Genomic DNA, 23,259 nt, shown 5'->3' with positions numbered 1-23,259 from the left:
GTCATCTTGTAATAACATAAGGGTAATCAAAACAATATGAATAAATATTCATATTGGACAAAGGACACCTAAAAACAAACTATATCCCTCTCAACAATTTCTCACTTCATTGATCATTTCTAGTTGGAGACACTATGTAGCTGAGTAATATTATCTCCTTTTAGCATGATCCAACCCAGTTGTTTTAACTTTGTTTTAGAATAAATCTCTTCTGCATCAACTAATACAAGGTTCACATACTCATCAAAACCAATGATACAGCCTTCTATCCACATATTCCCTGCTTATAGAGCCATACGTGAATCTGGGATCTATTTTGTAAGAATCTGAAGATGAGGTTGATGGGCTCCGTCATAGCCTTCTGCACTTTCTGGCCCTGACCACGGTACACCCTGACAGAATTTCCTAGATTCTGATTTCTTATAAAAACTGCAAAATCTGGCCAAAATTTCTCTCTCTACTTATTCTACAAATATTTACTGAGCATTCACTCTGTGCCAAGTATTCCAGGCCCTAAGGATACAACAGTGGGGAAAAATAAAATCCTTGATGTTATGGAGTATACATGCTAGTGAGAAAGACAAACAATAAATAAACGCATGTGACAGGTGGTGGTAAATCCTGTAAAGAAACCAGAGCAGGGTGAGGGGAATGAGAGTTTCTAGGGGAGCGCTAGGAAACGCAAGGCAGTCTGGGAAGGTCTCCCGGCTCCTGCATGGCAGCATCCAGCTCGAGCTAGATGGCCTCCTCCTCACACAGGGCAGGCTCTCTGGTTTGCCACAGTCCCCACTACTCTCTCGTTACCTCCTCCTGGCCTACTTTACTCATTTATGTGGCCTCTGTAGGCATCGGAGTTGTGGCCCCCAGAGTTAATCCTTCCCTAGATCCCTCTGTATCGGTCAGGGTTCTCTAGAGGGACAGGACTAATAGGATAGATGTATATATGAAAGGGAGTTTATTAAGGAGTATTGACTCACATGGTCACAAGGTGAAATTCCACAATAAGCCATCTACAAGCTGAGGAGCAAGGAAGCCAGTCCGAGTCCCAAAACCCCAAAAGCAGGGAAGCCAACAGTGCAGCCTTCAGTCTGTGGCTGAAGGTCTGAGAGCCCCTGGCAAACCACTGGTGTAAGTCCAAGAGTCCAAAAGCTGAAGAACTTGGAGCCTGATGTTCAAGGGCAGGAAGCATCCAGCGCAGGAGAAAGATGAAGGCCGGAAGACTTGGCAAGTCTAGTCCTTCCATATTCCTCGGCCTGCTTTTATCCTGGCCACGCTGGCAGCTGATTATATTGTGCCCACCCAGATTGAGCGTGGGTCTGCCTCTCCCAGCCCACTGACTCAAATGTTAATCTCCTTTGGCAACATCCTCACAGACACACCCAGGAACAATATTTTGTATCCTTCAATCCAATCAAGTTGACACTCAATATTAACCATCATGCCCTCCAACTCCGGATACCCAGGATCCAGCAGAGAAAGGAGACACTGCTCCCAAGCAGACACGCAAAACAAGTCAGAGCGAATGGGATTTGAGGAAATACGAGCCTAAGCCAAGTCTGAAGGGGGTGGGGGGAACACTCTAGGCACTGCCCTGTTAAATGATGGAGAAACACAGTTTTTGAGTCCTGAATACGTGTACAGAAGGGGCTCCAGATGCAACTGGGGAACGATCCCCAGATCTCTCTCCCACTATAGGGCACAAGGCTGGGGGTTCCAGGTGGCAGTGCATCAGGGACCAAGGTTGAGCAAGAATGCAGACCAAAGTAACCAGGTACTGGGTCATGAAGCCTGGGAACACATCCCAGGGCTGCTCAGCTACCCTACAGGACCCCTGAGGGAGGCACAAAGAGGCCTCCTGGAGCAGAAGGGAGAGGGTAAACTGAAGTGCAAAGTAAAGGGAGAGAGTAAACCAAACTGCTCCACTTTCAAGGAGCAGGTTTGGGACAAGGTATGGAGTGGCCTCATTCCATTCCCTAAGCCAGCAAGAAATGCCACCTGTAACTTTACGAGGTGACTATGGGGATACAGGGAGCACTGTGGGGAAAACAGACCACTCTCTGTACAGGGAAGATCCAATCCACTTCTGCCAGCTGGTGAGGGATTGCCCAGCCGGAAGTCAGCAAGAACAGCTGAGACAACAAGAGGGAGGTGACACAGCAACCACAGGGCCGAGAGAAAGCACTAGAGAGAGAACAGTGTCTGCAAAGGACTTGTTAGATGGGACTTGTTTCCATTCCTCAGGTTCATGGCCTCTTAGAAGAAGGGCGTCACCTGTCCTTTCTCCCATGAGCAGGTGGTGTGGATTTGCTTCCAGAAGGACCAGCCTTTTCTGGGAGCATCCTGCTGTATTCCCTGGATGGCGGGAGCCAGCCTACTGAAGAACTGAGGGTGTACATCTCCCAGCCAGTCCCAGATGCTGCTGCCAGGGCTTCCAGTAAATGCCCAGAGCTGCCCTGAATGTGACGGAGGCCTTAACACAGCCTGTAACCTCACCCTTCCTGCTTCTGCGCCAGCCTGCCTCCACCTTTTTCTCTTCAACCACATCCCCGAGAGAGCACGCATAGGCTCCCTAGAGCCTTGGGGACTGGGACATTGCATTACTGATGCTTGATCAACTGCATTGTCTTCAGATCTCTTTTAGTTATGCTCTTTAAGAACCATCCACATGTGCTGGAACTAACGGCTGAGGCGGGACAGCAGGGTACCCCTAGTAAGTCAGAGAGAGCTGAAGAAGCCCAAGACTCACGGCCAGTCTGTGATAGAGAAATTGTGCTTAGGCCCTGGAATGATGTCTGCAAAACTGAAGCCACAGGCAGAGAGCGGAGCTGGTAGGTGTGAAGTCAAGTCCTAACACTGGGGTCTGTGAAAGGTGTTAAAATAATCATCCCCTAGAATGCAGAACAGATTCATTTTAACAAGCAACCCTCTGAGTAGGAATTAGCAACACTCTAGGACTTGATCTTCAGACCCAAACCTCAGGCAGCTCAGCCAAGCTGGAGCTCAGAGAGCACCCCCTGGCCTGGGACCACCTGCCACCTCTCACAAGGTTCAGGGGGTGTCTTCCTGGGGACTCAGGCTCACCGGCAATTTTGCACTTTTCTTACAAAGTGAGGAATGGTCAGGTCAGCTCTGAGTAGGTGAAACTGGAGAACACTGACAAAATTCTCTTCTGGCAAAAAGAAGTCTCCCCTGGCAGAAGGAACCCAGCATTCCTGTAAGGCAGGATTCTTAACCTTTCCTGTGCATTGTGAAAGAAAAGTAGAATCTTGGGACCCCAAACTCATTATGCTAAAGGAAAAGTTAAGCTTGGGAATTGAGTCGCCCAAAAACTACCTTTCTTTTGTTCCCAAACAGATAGTTGTAATTTCACAGGCTTGCTTTATCCTATGTAAAATGCAGATTTACTAAGCACAAGAAAAATGCATAAATGATTTTTCCTCTACCCACTTCTTTTCACATGTAAAATGTAGATTCACTGAGCACTAATCAGAGCCTCACAAGAATGTAACCACTTGTCTTATTGCCTACCCTCTCCTTTTTTTTCTTCCCTCCTGCTTGCTCTTTCCTCTTTAAATATTGAAGTTCCCAAAACCCTCTTTGGAAAAAGAACAGGTCACAGATTCCACTGCTACTTGTGTTTCTTTTTCCCAGATGTGTCCTCAACCCTAGCAAAATAAAACCTCGAATTGATAGAGACCTGCTGAGGTCACTTTTTGGTTTACAGGAAAGACCCCTTTGGCAAATGCTTCAGACGAAAAATAGCGCCATAAAAAAACAGTTATACTGAAAGTTATCAAAATGTTTTTTAAAAATTATAATAATGCTGTGCTTTTCTACTAATGTCTTGAACAAAAGATTTGGAGAGGGGCCTGATAGACAACACAATTATGAAATGGCAGTGAGCCGACGTGGGGTTTTGGATATTTGTAGCAACTGTCATGTGATATGAAAATCACCCCTGATTTCCATGACTGTACTTCATCTCCTGCAGTCATACGGAAAGGAGCTAAGTTAGTGAGGATTCGTGGAACTCTCCACGCAAAGCAGAATTCTTTCGTGCTCCTGAAATAATGCGCAATATGCAAATCCTCCTGTAATCCACGGCCTCAAACTCTCGTTAAAGTGGAAGGGGTTGCCCTGGGGACCCTTTGTTCAGAGTAGAAAGGAGAGTGGTGTTAGTGGAACAAAACCAGAGGGCGATGAGCACCAGGACCCAAAATTGAGGGAAACGATGTGCCGTGGAGTAGAGGAGCCACCACGGGTAGCAAAGTGAACTTCCCCGAATCACAGTTAAGCCCTCTGGGCCGCATGGAGCTGTCACCTGCAGTTTTTCCCACCTCCCGGAGGCCTGACCCTGTGCTCTCCAGAATCAATGAGTGGATTTGGCCCTTTACGTTCCCTGAGGCTTCCCTGATTGCTCATTAAAAGTATCTGCTCAGTCCTAGTGAATTGATTTACTTTGCCACAGTCCTCGAAGGATGCTGCAGATCAAAAGGTGTCCAGGAAAGTGATCTTAAAGATGCTGACACTACCCAGTTACTGACTAGCGGTGTGCATGCCAGGCCCCTGTTCCAGGAGTCCAGGCCTCGTTCCGTGGGGGAGCGTGGACTCACAGAGGAAAATCAATGTGCAGGTTGCAGAAGAGAAGGCAACTGGATTTAGGTTGTTGCTGTTGGTTCCTTGTTTGCCTTTAGAGATATATGAAAAGGTCCAGTCATTCTCTTTACAAAACAGAAATACAGAATATAAAACTCAATAAATGCAACAAAAATGAAAAAGACATCCATTTCATAGAGGTGAAGAGAAAAATCAGGTCAATAGAGAAAAGGGGGTTAGAAGAGAAAAGCACACACAGGCACAAACACACGGAGTATAAAACAGAGTGAAAAATAGATGGGGAAGGCAGGAGACAGAGAAAGAAACCCCAGCACTTACCAAACCCTTAAGGCAAAGCTCATCTCACTCATGAATCCTGCTCCCAATGGAAAATAAGCCACCCACTAGATTCAAAGTTTGGATAAACCTAGTAGCATGTGTTATTCAAAAAGCACTCTAATTTCTTTCTACATTCTGGAAGTCTCTGGTCCTCATTTAGGAAAGAAGAAAGTCTCTTGCTCCCCATTCCTGAAAGCAGCAAGCATCAAATTTCATTTTTTAGAGACCAAGGTCTTCTACTTTTATACAGTAGCATCGCTCATGTGGACTCTGGGCCTATTAACACATAGAGAGGATTCAAGTCCTGTTGCATTTTCACAACCGTAGGCACAAATGATACCACACCTTAGTGTTTCCCTGCCTGTGGATGCACTCAGGTAAGAACTGGATGGAACTTGCATGGCAGGTAGAGTTAGCAGTTACTGCTGAGCCTGTGAGAGACCGGCTAACTCTGAGAGTCCTGCTGGGGTCCCCAAGATGCAGTGAGCACTGTGTTCCTTTATTCACAGCCACCAGCAGGAGCTGGGGACAGTCTCCTTCATGACCTGTTCCCAGGACATCCTTCCACTGTCAAGGATCAGTTAGCACCTCCAACCCCCTTAATGTACCCACCCAGCAGTGTCAGCAAGCTGGCAACAGACATGCAGACAAGCTGGTTTGCATGAAACTCTGAAATCTTTTGAAAATAGAGACACATAGGCAACCTCAGGATGGAATTTTTACTCTAAATGCCTGATCCATCCTAATGGCCAAAAGTGATACTGGCAAAGGAAAATGAAAAATACAAAAAGCCTTGGATTTAGGCTGTGTTTTCAAATGATTTAATAACGATGACAGGCAGGGGTTTACACCAACAGATCAAAAGTGCAACAAACATTTATGGAGCCCTGCTAGGCACCAGGCACCGTGGATATATCGATGTGTAAGACAGTCTCATGGAGCACACAGTCAAGACTCCCAGAGTTATTAACATCCCCCTCCACCCATGGTAGCCCCCACTTCCTAGAGGACAAGGAACCAAGTGTCAACTCTCTCCCCATCACAACCACCTGACCAGCTGTCTTTGATTATATCCCCACTTTACAGCTGTAAAAACTGAGGTGGAGAGGCCAGAGGTGCACCAAGAAGACTACCTGTGCATGCTGAATTAGGCACTGCTAGTGGTAGATCGAGAGAGACAGGAGGAGCCCTTGGCAAAGGCATTTCCAGGAGCATTGCAGAGTGATGGATTTAGAAGACGGGGAAAGATGCCAGGGCCATAGGGCTCAGAGGGCAGAGGTGGACTTGGAGAGGGAGAGTGCAGGCTGGACCAGACCTGGGATCCCCCTCCATTTACATGTTGGGGTGTACCTGCCTTATTCTTTCTGCCCAGAGCCATGGCCATGCCCCCTTCCTTTGGATAGTTCTCCCTGTGGTTTTAGAGGAGGTTCCCAGTCACAAGAGGCTCCCAACAGCAAGAGTGGGCCCCTGACCCAGGCTGGGCCCACTGCTCTGGCTGCAGTAACTGGCTCAAGGAGTGAGAGAAGACCCAAACCATAACATCACAGTCCTTTTCTGAGATCTGTAAAACCAAAGCTGGTTTACAATTATACTGAGGGAAAGTCTGGAATCATTAATGGTCCTGTTTCCTGCCAGATGGATCCTGTCTGCCATGGAAGAGAATGAAGCCAACCTGTAGATACCAACAGAGAAGAGAGATGGGCAGAGAGTGTGCCAGGAACATTTAGATCCCTGGAACCAGGCTCCGAGGCCAACAATGCCGTTCCCCTTCCATGATCTAGTTGGATGAGCCAATAAATTCTCCTTTTCCTTAAGCTATTAATAGTTGGGTTGGACTTTGAAAGCCAGTTACCAAAGGAGTTCTGGTTGATATATGGGTATGACTTACTATAAGGGGGTGCACAAAGCCAGAAATGGGTACTGTATTCATTGGACAAAGTCTATTTCAGTGGCCACAGAGACCACGAGATGCTCTGAGATGTGCATAGGCCAAAATGCAAGGGAGAGAGACTGTACTGGAACAAGCAGTGGAGGGACTGGCTGAGTCCCTGCAGTTTCCTGAGTGATGTGCACCCTTGAGTGTCCACTGGAAAAAGCACCCACAGGGGACCGCACATTATAGCTTATTCCATCACCACATGGGGCGACCCTGAGACTGCCTTCCACTCCAGTAGGACACTGAGTGTGGGTGGCCCTTGCTAGACCTGGTGAGAACGGGTTCCACTGAGAAGACAGAGCAAGGAAAGGCTGGAATTGCCAGGAACAGCAACTTTGAAGAAGAACTCTCCTTCTCAGTGTGCCAGGAGGCCTGAGCGTCGTGGGAGGGCTTTCGTTTGAGGGCTGTTTCAACAAGGGATTTACTCATTTAATTACTTAAATGGAGGTAAAATCATACTGTCCTCCTTCAGGGACTGAGCTGCCCAAAGAAAAGTCATATTCTACAGGAAAAATTACTTGAAACAATTGGATCCTTGGCAGTCAGCTTCCTCAATCTTTATTTTCCTAAAATATGTCTTCAAGGAAAGCCAGCTCCAGGGCTCTATGTAAGCATAAGCTCTGATGTTAGCCAAGAGACTCATACATTTAGGATGAAAATCTGGCTTAGCAAGGACAGTAGGGAGGAAGGGACAACACACAGCCCACCCTGACAGAAGCAGCCAGACTTTGGATCTGCTGGCAAATAGCCTCACACACCCAATATGAAGTGCAAACAAGGAGATCCACTGCCATGTGTTTTATACGAGTGCAAGAGAGAAAATAACTCAAATGTCCATCCTTTGGAGGCAGGATCAATCCACTATAGTGCATACACACGACAGAGTGCAACACTTGGAATGGTTCACAGAGAGCGAAGTTCTTTATAGACTGTTATGGAAAGATCTCCCAAATACTTTATTAAGCGAAATAACACCAAATAATGGCAAGGTGCCAAACAGTGTTGATAGTGTGCTGCCTTCAATACAAGAAGGGATATTTAGAATATATACTTAGATTTGCTTGAATTTGCATAAAGAAACACGGAGGGAATTTTTTGCATGGCTGCAAGGCAGTGAGCAATGGAGTCAGTGGAGTCAACTGGAGACAGTGGGAAACAGACTTCACCAGGTGCCTTTCAGTTGCTTTAATTTTTATATTGTGTGTATTCAAAATAATGATGAAATAATAACACAGAACTCTATGAAAAAGACATCATTTTCATTATACAAATCAACTGTTTTAAAAAATCCCAGCCTGGACAACATGGCAAAACCCTGTCTCTACAAAAAATACAAAAAAATTAGCTGGGTGTGGTGGTGCACGCCTGTTGTCCCAGCTGCTCAGGAGGTTGAGCAGGGAGGATCACTTGAGCCCAGGAGAAGGAGGTTGCAGTGAGCCGACATCGGGCCACTGCACTCCAGCCTGGGAGACACAGCCAGGTCCTGTCTAAATATATATATATGTATATATATATATAAACATCTTTTTTTAGAAACCCTTACAGCAGATCACACTGTGCTGTGTTGTACCCTGAAAAGCCAACAGAACATTTAACAAACGTTAATCCATATCAGGCCCCAGCTCAACAAGTGCTGTGTGCTGCTCTCTTGTTCTTTGGGAACACACACGGTATGTCAAGTGGGGAATCTCTCCTCTTAATCTCTCACAATTCACCCACTGTTCAGGACCAGCCCTGACTCAGATCCCTCAGGCCACAGAAGCTGTTGCAACTCAGCCCCCAGCTCCCCACCCTGACTCTCTGGGTTATAGCCTTGGCGCTGTGAATCTCCTCTTCTACTGACAGAGGCTCAGTCTGCACCTGGCTCCTTTCAGGAGGTTGGACTCCCCAGCCCCTTTCCGCTGTGTTCATTAAAAACCACCACCGCAGCGGCTGCGCTCCCCGGAGCAGCCACCACAGAGGCTTCCGCATTTGTTCTGATGTGAGCTGGATTCGGAGAGCTGGTTTGGTTCATTTCCTGTGCTTCCAGCCTCCGTCTCCACTGGCAGCACGCACTCACCATGGTAACGCTCAGGCCGATTTTTGGAAACCCTCACTTCTCCTTGCTTAAAACTATTCAAAGAAAACTCCATTCCAGCCCATCAAGGAAAAGGTACTTATTAAATACCTTTCCCAAAGTTAAAACATCTCCAACAAGGAGCTGTTTGAGGCGCCTTCGAAGTCGTGTGTCCCTGAGACGCATGCATAATTAGGTTAAACATGGAGCTGGAAGTAAAAAGGCACCACACTTACCCAGAACAAGAAAAGGTCAGAACACTACCCCTCTGTGAGCTCTCACACGGAAGCTCGGGAAATGGAGGCTGTGGTTTTCAGGGAATGGGGCATGCCCTTGTGTGCGGCACCCCGAATCCTTCCCGCTGCTTGATCGTCACGCTCTGTGAGCTCTTTCTAAGGTACATTTGCTATATTCATTAAAGGAGAGAACATTGGAAGCATTTAAAATAAAATGCCTTGTGATTTTCAAAATCATGAACATTTCCAGCAGGCTGAAGAGAAAGGGCTTTCTTGGTTGCAATAAGAAAGAATGAGACAAAGAGAAAACCTCCTGAAAAAAAGGGTTGGGGGGTGATGGGGTCCATGTGATGCTGAGGTTTCTGTTTGTTTTGCTGATTTTCAGTAAGCAGGATTTGTTTCTTTTTCGCCGTCATTTCCAGTTCTGTATTTTGCAGCTGTCACTTGATGGTGGTTTGGAAGCCCCTCAAATTCAATTCAGAGCCATGTTGTCCATAAAATGTAAGGGTTGTCCAATTCAACGCAGAAGCTCCCATCTGTGAGGCCTTGGTATCAGGAGGGCTTATGAGATCGATAAAGCTCATCTGCTACCAAGGAGCGCCTCAGTTTCTGACAATGGAGGCTAGAACTTACAAAACCAAATGAAATCATTTCTTAAACTCAACTGCCCCTAATTTAAAAGGAATATGTTAAGTTCAGAAATGAAGGTTTTGATTACAGGATCCCAGGCCTATGAAAGAATGCCTGGCTAGAAAAATAAGATTCCTGTTTTCTTACTAATTATAAAAGCACTTATTATGACAGCCCATAATTACTTAGATAAGGCCATTCCAAAGGACAAATTATGTCTAGTTAAAGGTAACTACAACCAAAACACAGTATAGCACGGATATCTACTCTACACCTGTAATCCTGGCTCCTTGCTCTAGCATTAAAGTGGTTAAATGAACTGACAAAATCTCTCATTAGGGGGAGCCAAGAGGTAGTTCCAGCATTTGGACCTACAGTGAAGTTCCAGCATTTGGACTCACAGTGAAGAATGCAGTCTCAAAAACACAAACCCAGACGGACACATCAGGTACCTAATTCACTCGGTGAAGTCTCACAGCTTCATCTGATGTTTACTCATGACACATACACACCCGCCCTCTCCCAAAACAAATAAGACTCTCCCCAGTTACTCACCTAGACCACCCTGACAAATGTCTGTGCACGTGGCTCCACCAACGATAAACTGAGGGCTGGGACACAACTCCTGAAAGTAATTTGGAACAAAACACAAATCACAAGGTGCTCAGTGATGTGGCAGCCTGGGGAAAGGAACATCAGAGTTCCAGGTTACAGAGCTGGAAGAAACCCAGGATTGTCTACTGCCCATTACACGGTTTTATTGTTGAGGACTCTGAAGCCCAGAGAGGGGATGAGCCCTGCCCACAGTCACACAGCCGGGGGTGAACAGAGCGGGAGCTGGAGTCCAGAGCCCCTGCCAGGACTAGCGTTTTCATTTTTTATTTATTTTTTATTTATTTTATTTTATTTTATTTTTTTGAGATAGTGTCTCTCTTTGTTGCCCAGCCTGGAGGGCAGTGGCATGATCTCAGCTCACTGCAACCTCCGCCTCCTGGATTCAAGTGACTCTCCTGCCTCAGCCTACCACATAGCAGGGATTACAGGTGCGTGCCACCACACCTGGCTAATTTTTTTTTTTTTTTGTATTTTTAGTAGAGATGGGGTTTCACCATGTTGGCCAGGCTGGTCTCGAACTCCTGACCTCAAGTGATCCATCTGCCTCGGCCTCCCAAAGTGCTGGGATTACAAGCATGAGCCACAGCGCCCAGACAGGACTAGTGTTTTAATACTATATGTGTGGTGTGGGTGTGTGGGTGTGAAAAGGTGGTGAGGAGCAGGGAGGTAGGAGAAAGGCAAAGGCTGAGATAATATGTGATGAAAAATGGTCTCACCCATTCAGACAACACCCCTATTTACATAAAGAGAAGATTAGAAGAATATTTAGCAAAATGCTGTGCACCCTGTGGGCACTCGTTAAAGTCTTGACTAAGTGATAATGACCATGCCATGTGCTGATGGACACACTGAGGTGTCAGACGTACCATGTATCCTGAGACGAGAACTCATCTCTGATACATTCACATATCTGACCTGCACTTCCTCCACTCACCTATCTCAACTGGCATCTGCCTACAAGCAATCTCATGGCCCTGGCACTCTGTTGGGGCACAATGACACATGCTTTAGTCATCCTTTCTTTGTTTACCCAGCAAGGATTTTTTGAGTGCCCCTTCTGTATCCAGTACCCTTTGAACCATGGCAGGCAGGGGAAAGAGGGAAACAAGGTGAAATGAAGAAAGAAAAGAAATAAACCACATAGTTCTTGGCCTCAAGATGCTTTTGGTGTATATAGCAAACCAAGATTGACATTATGAAAAAGTCAGAGAAAAAAAGGCTAGTGCCTAATAATAGAATGTAGGCTATATCCACAAAGGGAGAAAAAACACAAAGAGAGAAAAATGAGAAGGGCCCAATAGGGATGATGGTTGCAAGACTTAGTGGGTGGGAGGTGATGCCTGTCCACTGGAAAGGTAGGATGCAGGAGCAGTCTATGTACTGGATCCTAAAGAAGAGATGAGTCTACCTGTTCACCAGGCAAACTGCTAGGGAAAAAGGGCAGGACCTCGAGGGACAAAACAGAAGTCAGCCTACATTTAACTGGAGGCGTCCTGGGCTGCACTACATCAAAGACTGGCCAGAGAGAGAGAATCATTTCGTTCTTATTTCATAGAGGTGAAGAAAGGGCAGATCAGAAAGGACCAGGAAGCAGGAGGGTGGGCTGAGGGCAGACGCATGGGGTCTGGATGAAGCTGACAATGGGGATTCTGGGATTCTGTTGTGTGAGGTGGAGCCTTCCAGGTGGCAGCCCCATAGCCTCTATAAGGTGCCGGCTTCTGCTGAAATGGCAGAAACAGCTCCTCTGGGCTGACTTTTTTTTTTTTTCAAATATTAAAAATAATTATGCTGGGTGCAGTGGCTCATGCCTGTAATCCCAGCACTTTGGGAGGCCGAGGTAGGCTGATCACCTGAGGTCAGGAGTTCGAAACCATCCTAGCTAACATGGTGAAACCCCCTCTCTACTAAAAATACAAAAATTAGCCAGGCATGGTGGTGCGCCCCAGTAATCCCAGCTACTCGGGAGGCTGAGGCAGGAGAACCCAGGAGGCGGAGGTTACAGTAAGCCAAGATCACACCATTGCACTCCAGCTTGGGCAACAAGAACTAAACTCCGTCTCAAAAACAACAACAACAACAAAAATTTATTTACCTGTTTTTCATTGAAAAACTAATACATGAACATGAGAAAAAACCAACAGTAAATAATGGTGTAAAACACAAAATCCCTTCCGCCTCAGAGTCCGCACTGGTAACATTTCTTAAGTGTCCCTCCAGAAACTGTCTTCTGATATAAAAGCACATTTATATACATACACACTTTTTTATTTTTATTTTATTTTTATTTTTTTTGAGACGGAGTCTCACTCTTTCGCTCAGGCCAGAGTGCAGTGCCGCAATCTCGGCTCACTGCAAGCTCCGCCTCCCGGGTTCATGCCATTCTCCTGCCTCAGCCTCCCGAGTAGCTGGGACCACAGGCACCCGCCACCACGCCCGGCTAATTTTTTGCATTTTTAGTAGAGACGGGGTTTCACCGTGTTAACCAGGATGGTCTCCATCTCCTGACCTCGCGATCCACCCGCCTCAGCCTCCCAAAGTGCTGGGATTATAGGCGTGAGCCACCGCAGCCAGCCACATACACACATTTTTATCACATATGCCTTGTACATATGTCTTAGGACATAGAGAGCTTTATAACTTCATTAAAAGTACCACAAGTTATTTAGCTAGTTTGTTTTGTTGCTATTTATCTATTTGTAAATAAATGTTCTCTAGTGATGGACCTTTAGTTTTTTGTTTATTCATTGGCTTTCAGCCTTTTGCAATCTCTGGCGGCAACTTAAAGAGAAAAGTGGCACCAGCCAATCTGGGTGTTCTAAAAGTGTGCAGCTGCAAATGTTCACCCCGGGTCCTCAAGAGCTCCCAGTCTCCAGGCAGTCATTTCTTGGCAAATAAAAGGCAGAGAGATCTGAAAGAGTAATAAGTAAAAAGAAAGAGAAAAAAAATTTTAATTTAAATGTTTAAAAAAAAAGGAAAAGGTTGTATCGTTAAGAGGAAAGAAAAGACAGCACACTCAATAGGGGTTTGGAAGAATCTCTTTTCTTAAAAACTCTCTTAAAATAGGTTCTTGGCTGGGCATGGTGGCTCACACCTGTAATCCCAGCATTTCGAGAGGCCAAAGTGGGTGAATCACCTGAGGTCAGGAGTTCGAGACCAGCCTGGCCAACAGGGCAAAACCCTGTCTCTACTAAAAATACAAAAATCAGCCAGGCGTGGTTGTGGGTGCCTGTAGTCCCAGCTACTCAGGAGGCTGAAGCAAGAGAATCACTTGAACCCAGGAGGCAGAGGTTGCAGTGAGCCAAGATTGCACCACTGCACTTTAGCCTGGGCAACAGAGTGAGACTCTGTCTCAAAAAATAAATAAATAGATAAATAGATTCTTGTTCTTCATCCTCCATTCATCCATCAATCTACTGAAATCTGACTTCTACATCCATAGCTTCATAAAACTCCTCTCACCCATGTCACCAATAATAACTAACTTCTCTTTGCATTTGGTACCGTTGGTATTCCCTCTCGGAAAGCTCTGCCCCCTTGACTTCCATGCCCTTACTCACGCTTGATTTTCTCCTTGCCTCTCTGAGCATTTCTCCTCAGTCTCCTTCATGCATTCCTCTACTGTGCTTAACCCTAAGTATCAAGGAACCCCTGGCTCTTGGTCCTCAACCCTCTGAGATTATCCCATTTCATATAGCAGTAACACCCCTAAGTATTCTCTCTCAGTGACATCATTCAACCCCATGGCTTCAACTATTAACTGCAGAATATGCTGATGCTTCCAAAATAACTCCCTGAGCTGTATCTTCAATTACTTGTGTCACATTGCTCATGAGATAGAATTTCATTAGATTCATATCTAATAGGCCTCCCAAGTTCTGCTAAAATGTTGAGTTTGGGTTGGAAGAAAGAGTCATTGGCAAAGGCTACAGACAATTGAAAGTGAAATATACAGAATGGTGCTAAGTAGTTTGTAGGTAGATGGAATGTCTATTTTACTACGTGGTGCTCAGTATAATTCAAAAATGCCCCCACCCCAGAAAAACACATACACACACACCAAGAAATGCCGTGACTAATATGTTGCATGAATCTTTCAGGGACCACAGAAAGTCCCCAGCTTTGGGCTGGGCATGGTGGCTCATGTCTGTAATCCCAGCACTTAGGGAGGCCAAGGTGGGCTGATCACTTGAGGTCAGGAGTTTGAGACCAGCCCGGCCAACATGGTGAAATCCCAACTTTACAAATAAAAATGCAAAAACTAGCCAGGCATGGTGGTGTGCACCTGTAATCCCAGCTACCTAGGAGGCTGAGGCATAAGAATTGTTTGAAACCAAGAGGCGGAGGTTGCAGTGAGCCAAGATAGGGCCACCGCACTCCAGCCTGGGTGATGGAGTGAAATTCTGTCTCAAAAAAGAAAAAGAAAAAGAAAGTCCCCAGCTTTGCAAGGAGATTCCATCTCACTACGATGCCCAAAGAACTTACCCCAAGTCTTCTCTCCATTACTAAGTTCCTGTTGAAGCACAGATCAGAGATACAAAGTAATTGGCAGTCAGAGAGGTTTTAAAGAGGCAGAATTCTGTGAAGAGGCAGCATTCTGTGAAGAGGCAGCCTCCCATCTACCCACACTTAGAACTCTTTTTTTATCTTTCCTAATAACAATCGTGTCTTTTTAGTAACACTGTTTTCTATTACTCAAGCGAGGATCTCAAAACACTCCATAAATACCAATTACTCTAACCTAGGATCAGCTCTGATGACCAGGCCTAAGGAAATACAGGTATCAGTCAAGAATCCAAGGCAGAAAGTGACTGAAACCCACACTGTCTCAATGATGATGGCTGCTTGGCCACACTGCTCTCCTACAGCGTTAACCATGTCTGACAGCTTTGGTTTGCACTTTAGGAGCTCTGGTTTTTAGAACCCCCAGAGATGCTGCCATCTTCGTCATCATCATCTTCAAGTATAGCCACACTGGTTGACCCAGCATCTCCGTCCCTCTGTGATCTGGCCCCACTGGATGTTTCCAGCTTTGTCTGTCAGTTTCCCACAGTGAGTGATTATCACTCTCCTCCCATCACAATGGACTCCCACTTCCTCTGAATACACTTGCTCCCAATGCACTTCCACAACCCAGTACCTTTACCCACACCTGCGCCTTCTCTTCAGTCTCTCTCCCGATTCTCTTCCACCAACAATCCCAACTCAAATGTCTCCGGTAATTAACCTGCCCCAATTTCACTGTCAAATTTAACTGCTTTTTCCCCTGAACTCCCATACATCGTGTTCATACTTCTATTTATTTCACCCTCTGGACATTCTGTCTTGTAATAATAGCTAGATTTCCTCACTCAAGCCTCCCAATAACCCAAGCCTCCCAAAAAACAATGAAGTGGGTAACATTATTATCCCCATTTTATGGATGAGAAAACTGAGTCTTGGGGTGGTTAGTAACTTCTCCATGGTTCCCCAGCTAGCAAATGGCCAGAGGGGACCAGAAACCTGATCTACCTGACGCACGATCTCATGCTCTTAACCACTCTGTGGCCTGCCAGCTGTCCACTTGTCAGTATGTCTCTCCCTGATGAGCCAAATCTCCACAAAGACTCCTCTCCAGCACCTGAACACAACCAGCACACAATAAATCATGGCTACACTGAAAACTCCAGATTCACTCCAGATGTAGCAGCTGAAGAAAGAGTGGAAGCTCCAAGCTGAAGCCTGTCACCCTTATCCTTATCCTAACCTCCCAACAATTCATCCCCTTGACATTTGTCTTAAATTGGGTCCTTACTATGCAGCTGACATCACCTCATTGCTGTCTTGCTGTATTTCTCCTTAAAATCGATAAACCACTTAATTGCCAAAAAGTGGACACTTCAGGGAAGAATATCATTGACTGCGCTGCACCAGGGCGCACTCATGCTGGGCATCCCTCAAACCACAGGACCTGGGCTGGGCATTGACCAAGCACAGAGGGGAAGCCAGAAAATAAGGAGGTAAAAATCTACCGGCTAAGAACACCCCCCTCCGATCTCGCATAGCCAACCATGCTGTTTGCGGTAGGATTGTTCTTGCCCAACCCTAAATTGTCTCAGGATTGTGAATAACCAAAAGTTCATCCTGAGAACCCATGCTTGACCTTGAGCCCTTCCTCTGGGCAAACTTGTCCTGAAACCCTTGGGACAAGAGCCCAAGCAAATATTTGCTCAATTGCTTATGAATAGGCAGAAACACCCAGCAGGGGCAGGATGTCAAATGGCATGATTTCAGAAAACATCTAAGTATCAAGCTTTATTTTATTATTGAGAAGACAAAAATATGTGTACATCTATGTTCAGCCCATCTCATCTGCTTTCCCCCAAAGGCCGGTAGAAATTAATGTCTGTGTGGGAACCAGGATCATATGAGTCACATTTAGGCAGCGGACTTAAAGCCCCCAACACTCAAGAAGTACAAAATCACCCTCAAAAGCAGCAATGAAATAAAAAAGCAAACGACACAATTAAAAATGGGCAAAGGGGCTGGGCGCAGTAGCTCACACCTGTAATCCCAACACTTTGGGAGGCCAAGGCAGGTGGATCACTTGAGACCAGGAGTTTGAGACCAGCCTGGCCAACATGGCAAAACCCAATCTCTACTAAAAATACAAAAAATTAGCCTGACGTGGTGGCAGGAGCCTGTGGTCACAGCTACTTGGGAAGCTGGGACACGAGAATCACTTGAATCTGGGAGACAGAGGTTGCAGTGAGCCAAGATCACACCACTGCAGTCCAGCCTAGGCAACAGAGTGAGACCCAGTCTTTAAAAAAAATAATAAAAATAAAAATAAAAAAAGGCAAAGAACTTGGATAGATGTTTCTCCAAAGATGATCTACAAATGGTCAATAAGCACATGAAAAGATGCTCACCATCACTGATCTTTGGGGAAACGCAAATCAAAACCACAATGAGATGTCACCTCACCCATTAGAATGGCTACTATCAAAAAACAGAAAATGGCTGGGTGCAGTGGCTCACACCTGTAATCCTAGCACTGGGAGGCCAAGGAGGGCAGATCACCTGAGGTCAGGAGTTCAAGACCAGCCTGGCCAACATGGCAAAACCCTGCCTCTACTAAAAATATAAAAATTTGTTGGGCATTGTTACGAGTGCCTGTAATCCCAGCTACTCGGGAGTCTGAGGCAGGAGAATCACTTGAACCCGAGGGGCAGAGGTTGCAGTGAGCCAAGATCGTGCCATTGTACTCTGGCGTGGGTGACAAGAGTGAAACTCCATCTCAAAAGAAAAAAAAAGAAAGAAAGAAAGAAAATAAAAAACATTGGCAAGGATGTGGAGAAATAGGAACCCTGTGCACTGCTGGTGGGAATGCAAAATGGTGCAACCACTATATAAAACAGTACAGCAGTTCCTCAAAGACTTGAACCACATGATCCAGTCATAGGTCATATCTTTTGGGTATATAACAAAAAGAATTGGAAGCAGGGTCTCAAAGAGAAGTTTGTATACCCACGTTTGTAGCAGCATGATTCACGATAACCAAAAGGTGGAAGCAACCCAAGATCAACAATGGATGAATGAATAAACAAAATGTGGTCTATACACACCACAGAATACTATTCAACCTTCAAAAGGAAGGAAATTCTGACGTATGCCACAACATGGATGAATCTTCAGGATATTATGCTAAGTGAGTTATGCCAGTCACAAAAGGACAAATACTGTTTAATTCCACTTATATGAGGTACCCAGCATAGTCAAATTCAAAGAGACAGAAAGTAGAACAGTGGCTGTCAGAAATTGGGGGGAAGGGCCAGGCGCAGTGGCTCACACCTGTAATCCCAGCACTTTGGGAGGCCGAAGTGGGCAGATCACTTGAGGTCAGGAGTTCCAGACCATCCTGGCCAATATGGCAACACCCCATCTCTACTAAAAATACAAAAAATTAGCCAGGCTTGATGGCGGGTGCCTGTAATCCCAGCTACTAGGGAGGCTGAGACAGGAGAATTGCTTGAACTCGGAAGGCAGAGGTTGCAGGGAGCCGAGATCGCACCACGGCACTCCAGCCTGGGCAACAGAGAGAGACTCCATCTCAAAAAAAAAAAAAAGAAAAGAAAAGAAAAAGAAAAAAGAAAAGAAATTGGGGGAATAATGAACAGGGAGTTTTTAAATGTGTATTTAGTTTCTGTTTTGCAAGATAAAAAAAATTCTGGTGATGGAGGGTGGTGATGGTTGCATAGCAATGGGAATGTACTTAATGCCACTGAACTGTGCATTTAGAAGTGGTTAAGATGGTAAATTTTATGTTATGTGTATCATACCACAATTTAAAAATAAATGAGTAAATGCAACAAATGAACTTACAATGCACCACATTTCTGGGTACCCCGATCTCTTTGCAAATCCCTGAAAGGCCTCTTGGGAGGAAAAAATAATAATGAAGCATTTAGGAACAGGCTAATTTTCTCAGCATTCAATGCATGTTCCTCATAGAGATAGGATCAGAATCTTTACTGATTCAGGAGTCTATTCAATAACCTGTAAGATCTTACAGGATGAGTCTGCATTCTCTAATGTACCCTTGTGGTATGTGAGCATGAGCCTGCCCAAAAGCAGCTGTGTGATAATTTTTCACTGATGATTACGGATGGAGAGGTTAAATTCTGACACACATTTATTTACTCAACACGCACTTGAAAACTCCAAATAGGAGTCCTTCAATTGCACCTTCCACATTACTCAGGTTCCACTGCCTCATGCTCTGAATTTTACTTCCTCCGTTGACAGCCACAAATCAGCACATCTAGTCTACGATTACCACATTTCCACAGACCACGAGGACAGGTGAAGACACAGTTTGGGGAAGAACGGGCTATGTGGTTAAGGAGGTAAAGTCTCTAAGGATTTCAAAGAAAGGAGAAAAACTAAGCAAAGGTTAACTGATAACCGAGGCTTCCTTACCATGGGCCGCTTCCAGATGATGCCTTGAGTTTGTGGAGAGCCTGGTCCAAGATCCTTGTAACCCAAAGCTGATGGACATGCTGGGAACTCGGGGTCCTTAAATAGGACCCCTGAGTCCAAGCACTGTTGCCTCAGGGTCTTGAAATCCTGGCCCAAGTACTTCAAAGCATTTTGGTTGGAGCCAAGACCTTGAGTGGCTGCCCGCTGCCTAGATACACGAGCTGCCTGGGCTGCCATGGCTGTGGGCTCTGTAAGGTGGACAGAAGGGCAGGGCTGCACTGTACTCTCAGACACCTGCTCCACTGGGAGGGGAGCTATAAGGCACTAAGGGAGGTGGAGCAGACAAACATTTCACCTGAGGCCCTGTTCCAGAAAGAAGTGAGTCATGGCCAGGGACAAATATGTACCCAAGGTCCAGGCCAATCTGCCCCACCTTCTTCTTCTGCCTTTTGCAAATAATTTGGGGTCTGGGAACCTTCCAGGGCCCATCCCAGGCCATTAGCCTAAGAAATCCATTAGGATCTTGACCCGACCCCAGCATTCCCTCCACACACCTCTTTGCCAGACCTGCTTGCCTTGCATCAAGCCCATTGACTGAGATGAGAAGGCTTATTGTGCAGCTTGAAGCAAATATTCATCAAGGAAGTGGAGGCATGCTCTGAGCAGGAAGAAGGCAAGTAGTTACAGGGGCCTCCTTTCCTGCCACAAAAGTTTGGGTGCATATTTCCTAGGAAGGCAAAAAATATCAGAAAGTGGTGATTCACAGGCCAGATTTGGAATAAGCCTGACTGGAGGAGGTTCCACCTGTGAGTGAAGGCTTTGGCCTCTGACTGCCTCTGTTTCTATCCCAGCTCCCCCAGTAATTGGCTCTGTCATGTTGGGCAAGTTATTTAATCTCTTTTCTCCTAAGTTTTTTTATCTGTAAACTGGAAAGTCATAGGAGAGCCTACCTCAAAGGGTTGTTCGGAAGAGTGATGAGATAGTACATGTCATCTGCTTAGAACAGTATGGAAGTAACATTCAGTGAATGTCAGGTATCACTATTCCTTGAAGCCAGGATTCCCAGAAAGGCCTTGGAATCAGGAGCCTTGATTCTAATCCCAGAACTGAGTTACAAGCTGACATTGGATTAGTCACTTCTCTCTTGGCTCCAGTTTCCTACATCTGGTCTACCCAAAGGATGTCAACCACACCAGTGCTTTTTGAATTTCAGTGTTTGTGGCACACTAGAAAATGGTCCCCCAAGGATACCAGGTCCTCATCTTGAGAACCTGTAAATAGTCCCTTATCTGGGAAAAGTGTTTTTGCTGCTGTGACTAAGTTAAGGATCTCGAGATGGGAAGATTATCCTGACCCTAAATACACAAGTGTCCTCATAAGAGGGAGGAAGAGGAAGATTTGACAATAGACAAAAAGGAGAGGTGATGAGATGAGGAAGGCAGAGATTAGCGAGATCCTGCCCCACTCCAGGGAACACCAGCAGCCACAGGAGCTGGAAGGGGCAAGAATGGATTCTCCCCTAGAGCTGCTGGAGGGGTGTGGGCCTGCCGACACCTCGACTTCACAGCCTTGGGACTTCTGGCCTCCAGAACAGTGAGAGAATACATGTATGTTGGTCTAAGCCACCACATTTGTGGTCATTTGTTACAGAAGACACAGGAAACAAATACAGTGTGCAGAAGAATCCCCCGGAGCACTCTCTCGAAATGCTGATTCCCTAATAGGTGCTACCACAAATCCTCCACCCCCTTCCCTCCCAAAAAAGAGTTCTAATTCAGGAGATCTGAAGTAAGACCCAGGAATCTGCAGTTTTTAAACCAGTACCCCAGAGATGATGCTAATACAAGGATCCAGGGATGCCCTCTGAGAAGCTCTGGACCAGCCGACCTCTGAGGCCTCCAACTCTGACCTAAGCCAGTGATAGTCCATGTGTTAAGCACTTAGCTAGGTGGGTAGGTCTGAGCAAGTAGAAAGAAGGGTTGCTCCCAGGTGTTCAGAAAAACATGTGGTTTCCCAGGTTTCATCAGAAACTCAAGGCCAGGCCAAGCATGGTGGCTCAGATCTGTAATCTCAGCACTTTGGGAGGCTGAGGCAGGAGGATCGCCTGAGCCCAGGAGTTCAAGACCAGCCTGGGCAACATAACAAGACCCAGTCTCTAAAAAAAAAAAAAAAAAAAAGAAAAAATTAGCTGGGCATGGTGGTGCATGCCTGTAGTCCCAGCTACTCAAGAGGCTGAGGTAGGAGGATTGCTTGAGCCCAGGAGGTCAGGTCAAGGCTGCAGTGAGTCACTCACTCCAGCCTGGGTGACAGAGTGATGAAACCCTGTCTGGAAAAAAAAAAAAAAAGAAAGAAAGAAAGAAAAAGAAATTCAAGGCCAAAATGGCCTTCAGAGGCTAAAGCTAGCCTCAGAAAGACTGTGGTCCATGCCCTTTTGGGGACCCCGTCTTCCTTCCCTCACCATCACTTTCCCCTTGAGTCCACATCTTCCCACTATTAAGCTCATCTAGTGTTCACAGTTACATTTTCACCAGCCCACACAGTTGACCCTGTCTCACCTGGGTGGCCCCAACCACCCCTAAAAACAGAACCACAACTCCATTCAGTCAACACAGAATGGTCATTGCAAATCTTGGCCGTGTCACTGCCAAGCTTAAAACCCCCAATGGCTGCCCACCGCTCCTGGGAGAAGAGTAAGGGGGGTTTTGCACAGCCCATTAGACCTTGAGCAGCTGGCCCTGCCTACCTTTCCTCCTGCTCCATCCTCCCCTCCTGGCTTTCTTTCCATTCCTGGAATGTTGTGTTCTGTCCCGCTTCAGGGCTTGACACCTGCTGTGCCCTCCACCTGAAATGTTCTTCTCCCCACCCCAGCCCTGTTCATCCAGTAGACCTGGGTGCCCCAGGAAAGGTTTTCTGGACAACTCCACAATCATACTAAGCCACTTTCCCCTCTTATACGCTCTCATAGCAACCTGCAAGACCCTGCCCCGCACCAATTCCTGCAATCATTTAATTAATGCCTCTCCACCCCAAGGCTCTGATCTCCACGAGGACAATTAGCCCTGTTTGTTTTATTCATTGTTGTATTCCTGAACCCTAGAAAGCTCCTGGAACATAGTAGGGACTCAATAAATATTTGTTGCATGAATATACACCTACAGGTAGGAGATGTGCTGTGGATAAATGTGCACCAAGTATAATGGACCTGACACCTTCCGGCAGGGTCATTAGTTCATTAACAAGGATCTTATGGGATTGTTTTTCTTGCCTCTTTCTCCCCTACACCTCCCAGAAACATTCCTCTTAGACTGACTAAAATGAACAAGCCCTTCCTCCATCCAATCGCAGAATAAGCACAGCTGGTAATTTTCCTTCTGCACAAGGGAACTCTTTTGAGGTTAGCAATCTCCTTCCTACCCCACCTGCCTGAATTACCTCGCTTCCACATCCAGATGCTGTGCAAACAAGCCCTTCCTCATCGAGGCTGGCAGGTCTGAGCCACCGAAAATAGAGCCTTCGTGTATCCAGGCACAAAAAGAACAAGTGGAGTTGAGAAGTCTCTGCTCCCCCGTGCCTCATGAGCAGACAGCAAATGTCTACGTGTTCTCCAGCCAGGTACCCAGGAGGAAGCAGCCTGCACCCACTGTCTCTGTCCACCTGGACAGATGTCTCTCCAGCCTCACACCCCAGGCACCACAGGAACCAGTGCCAGCTCCTTGCCAGGCAGCCTGAGGATCCACTAAGAGGCTGATGAGGGTGTGCAGACACACCTGACACACACCTGGCAGCACCTCCTTAATAAGAACTCTTCTCGGCAAACAGCTCAGGTGAATGCTGCCTCTTCTCTGTGCACACCAGCCAAGTGGGGATGCTGAGCTGTATCTATACAGGGCTCC

At 46.2% G+C, this 23,259-nt stretch overlaps 1 protein-coding gene and 1 pseudogene across 1 annotated transcript in view; both read right to left on the bottom strand.

Annotated features, from left to right (window-relative positions):
• CAPN8 (calpain 8) overlaps positions 1-19,652 on the bottom strand; it is a 72,460-nt gene extending 52,808 nt beyond the window's left edge. The window contains exons 1-2 of the mRNA XM_030812489.1: positions 19,367-19,652; positions 10,349-10,418 (exon numbers count right to left, since the gene is read on the bottom strand). Coding sequence (XP_030668349.1) covers positions 10,349-10,418; positions 19,367-19,603 — 307 coding nt within the window. The 5' untranslated portion in view covers positions 19,604-19,652. The remainder of the gene's footprint in view (positions 1-10,348; positions 10,419-19,366) is intronic.
• On the bottom strand, positions 120-4,967 carry LOC105739702 (annotated as a pseudogene).
• Positions 19,653-23,259: the final 3,607 nt, after the last annotated feature.

This window comes from Nomascus leucogenys, chromosome 5 (assembly GCF_006542625.1).
Source record: "Nomascus leucogenys isolate Asia chromosome 5, Asia_NLE_v1, whole genome shotgun sequence".
In the NCBI taxonomy this organism is placed as follows: domain Eukaryota; kingdom Metazoa; phylum Chordata; class Mammalia; order Primates; family Hylobatidae; genus Nomascus; species Nomascus leucogenys.
Note: the sequence above shows the minus strand (reverse complement) of the source record. Positions and strands in the feature narration are given on the sequence as shown.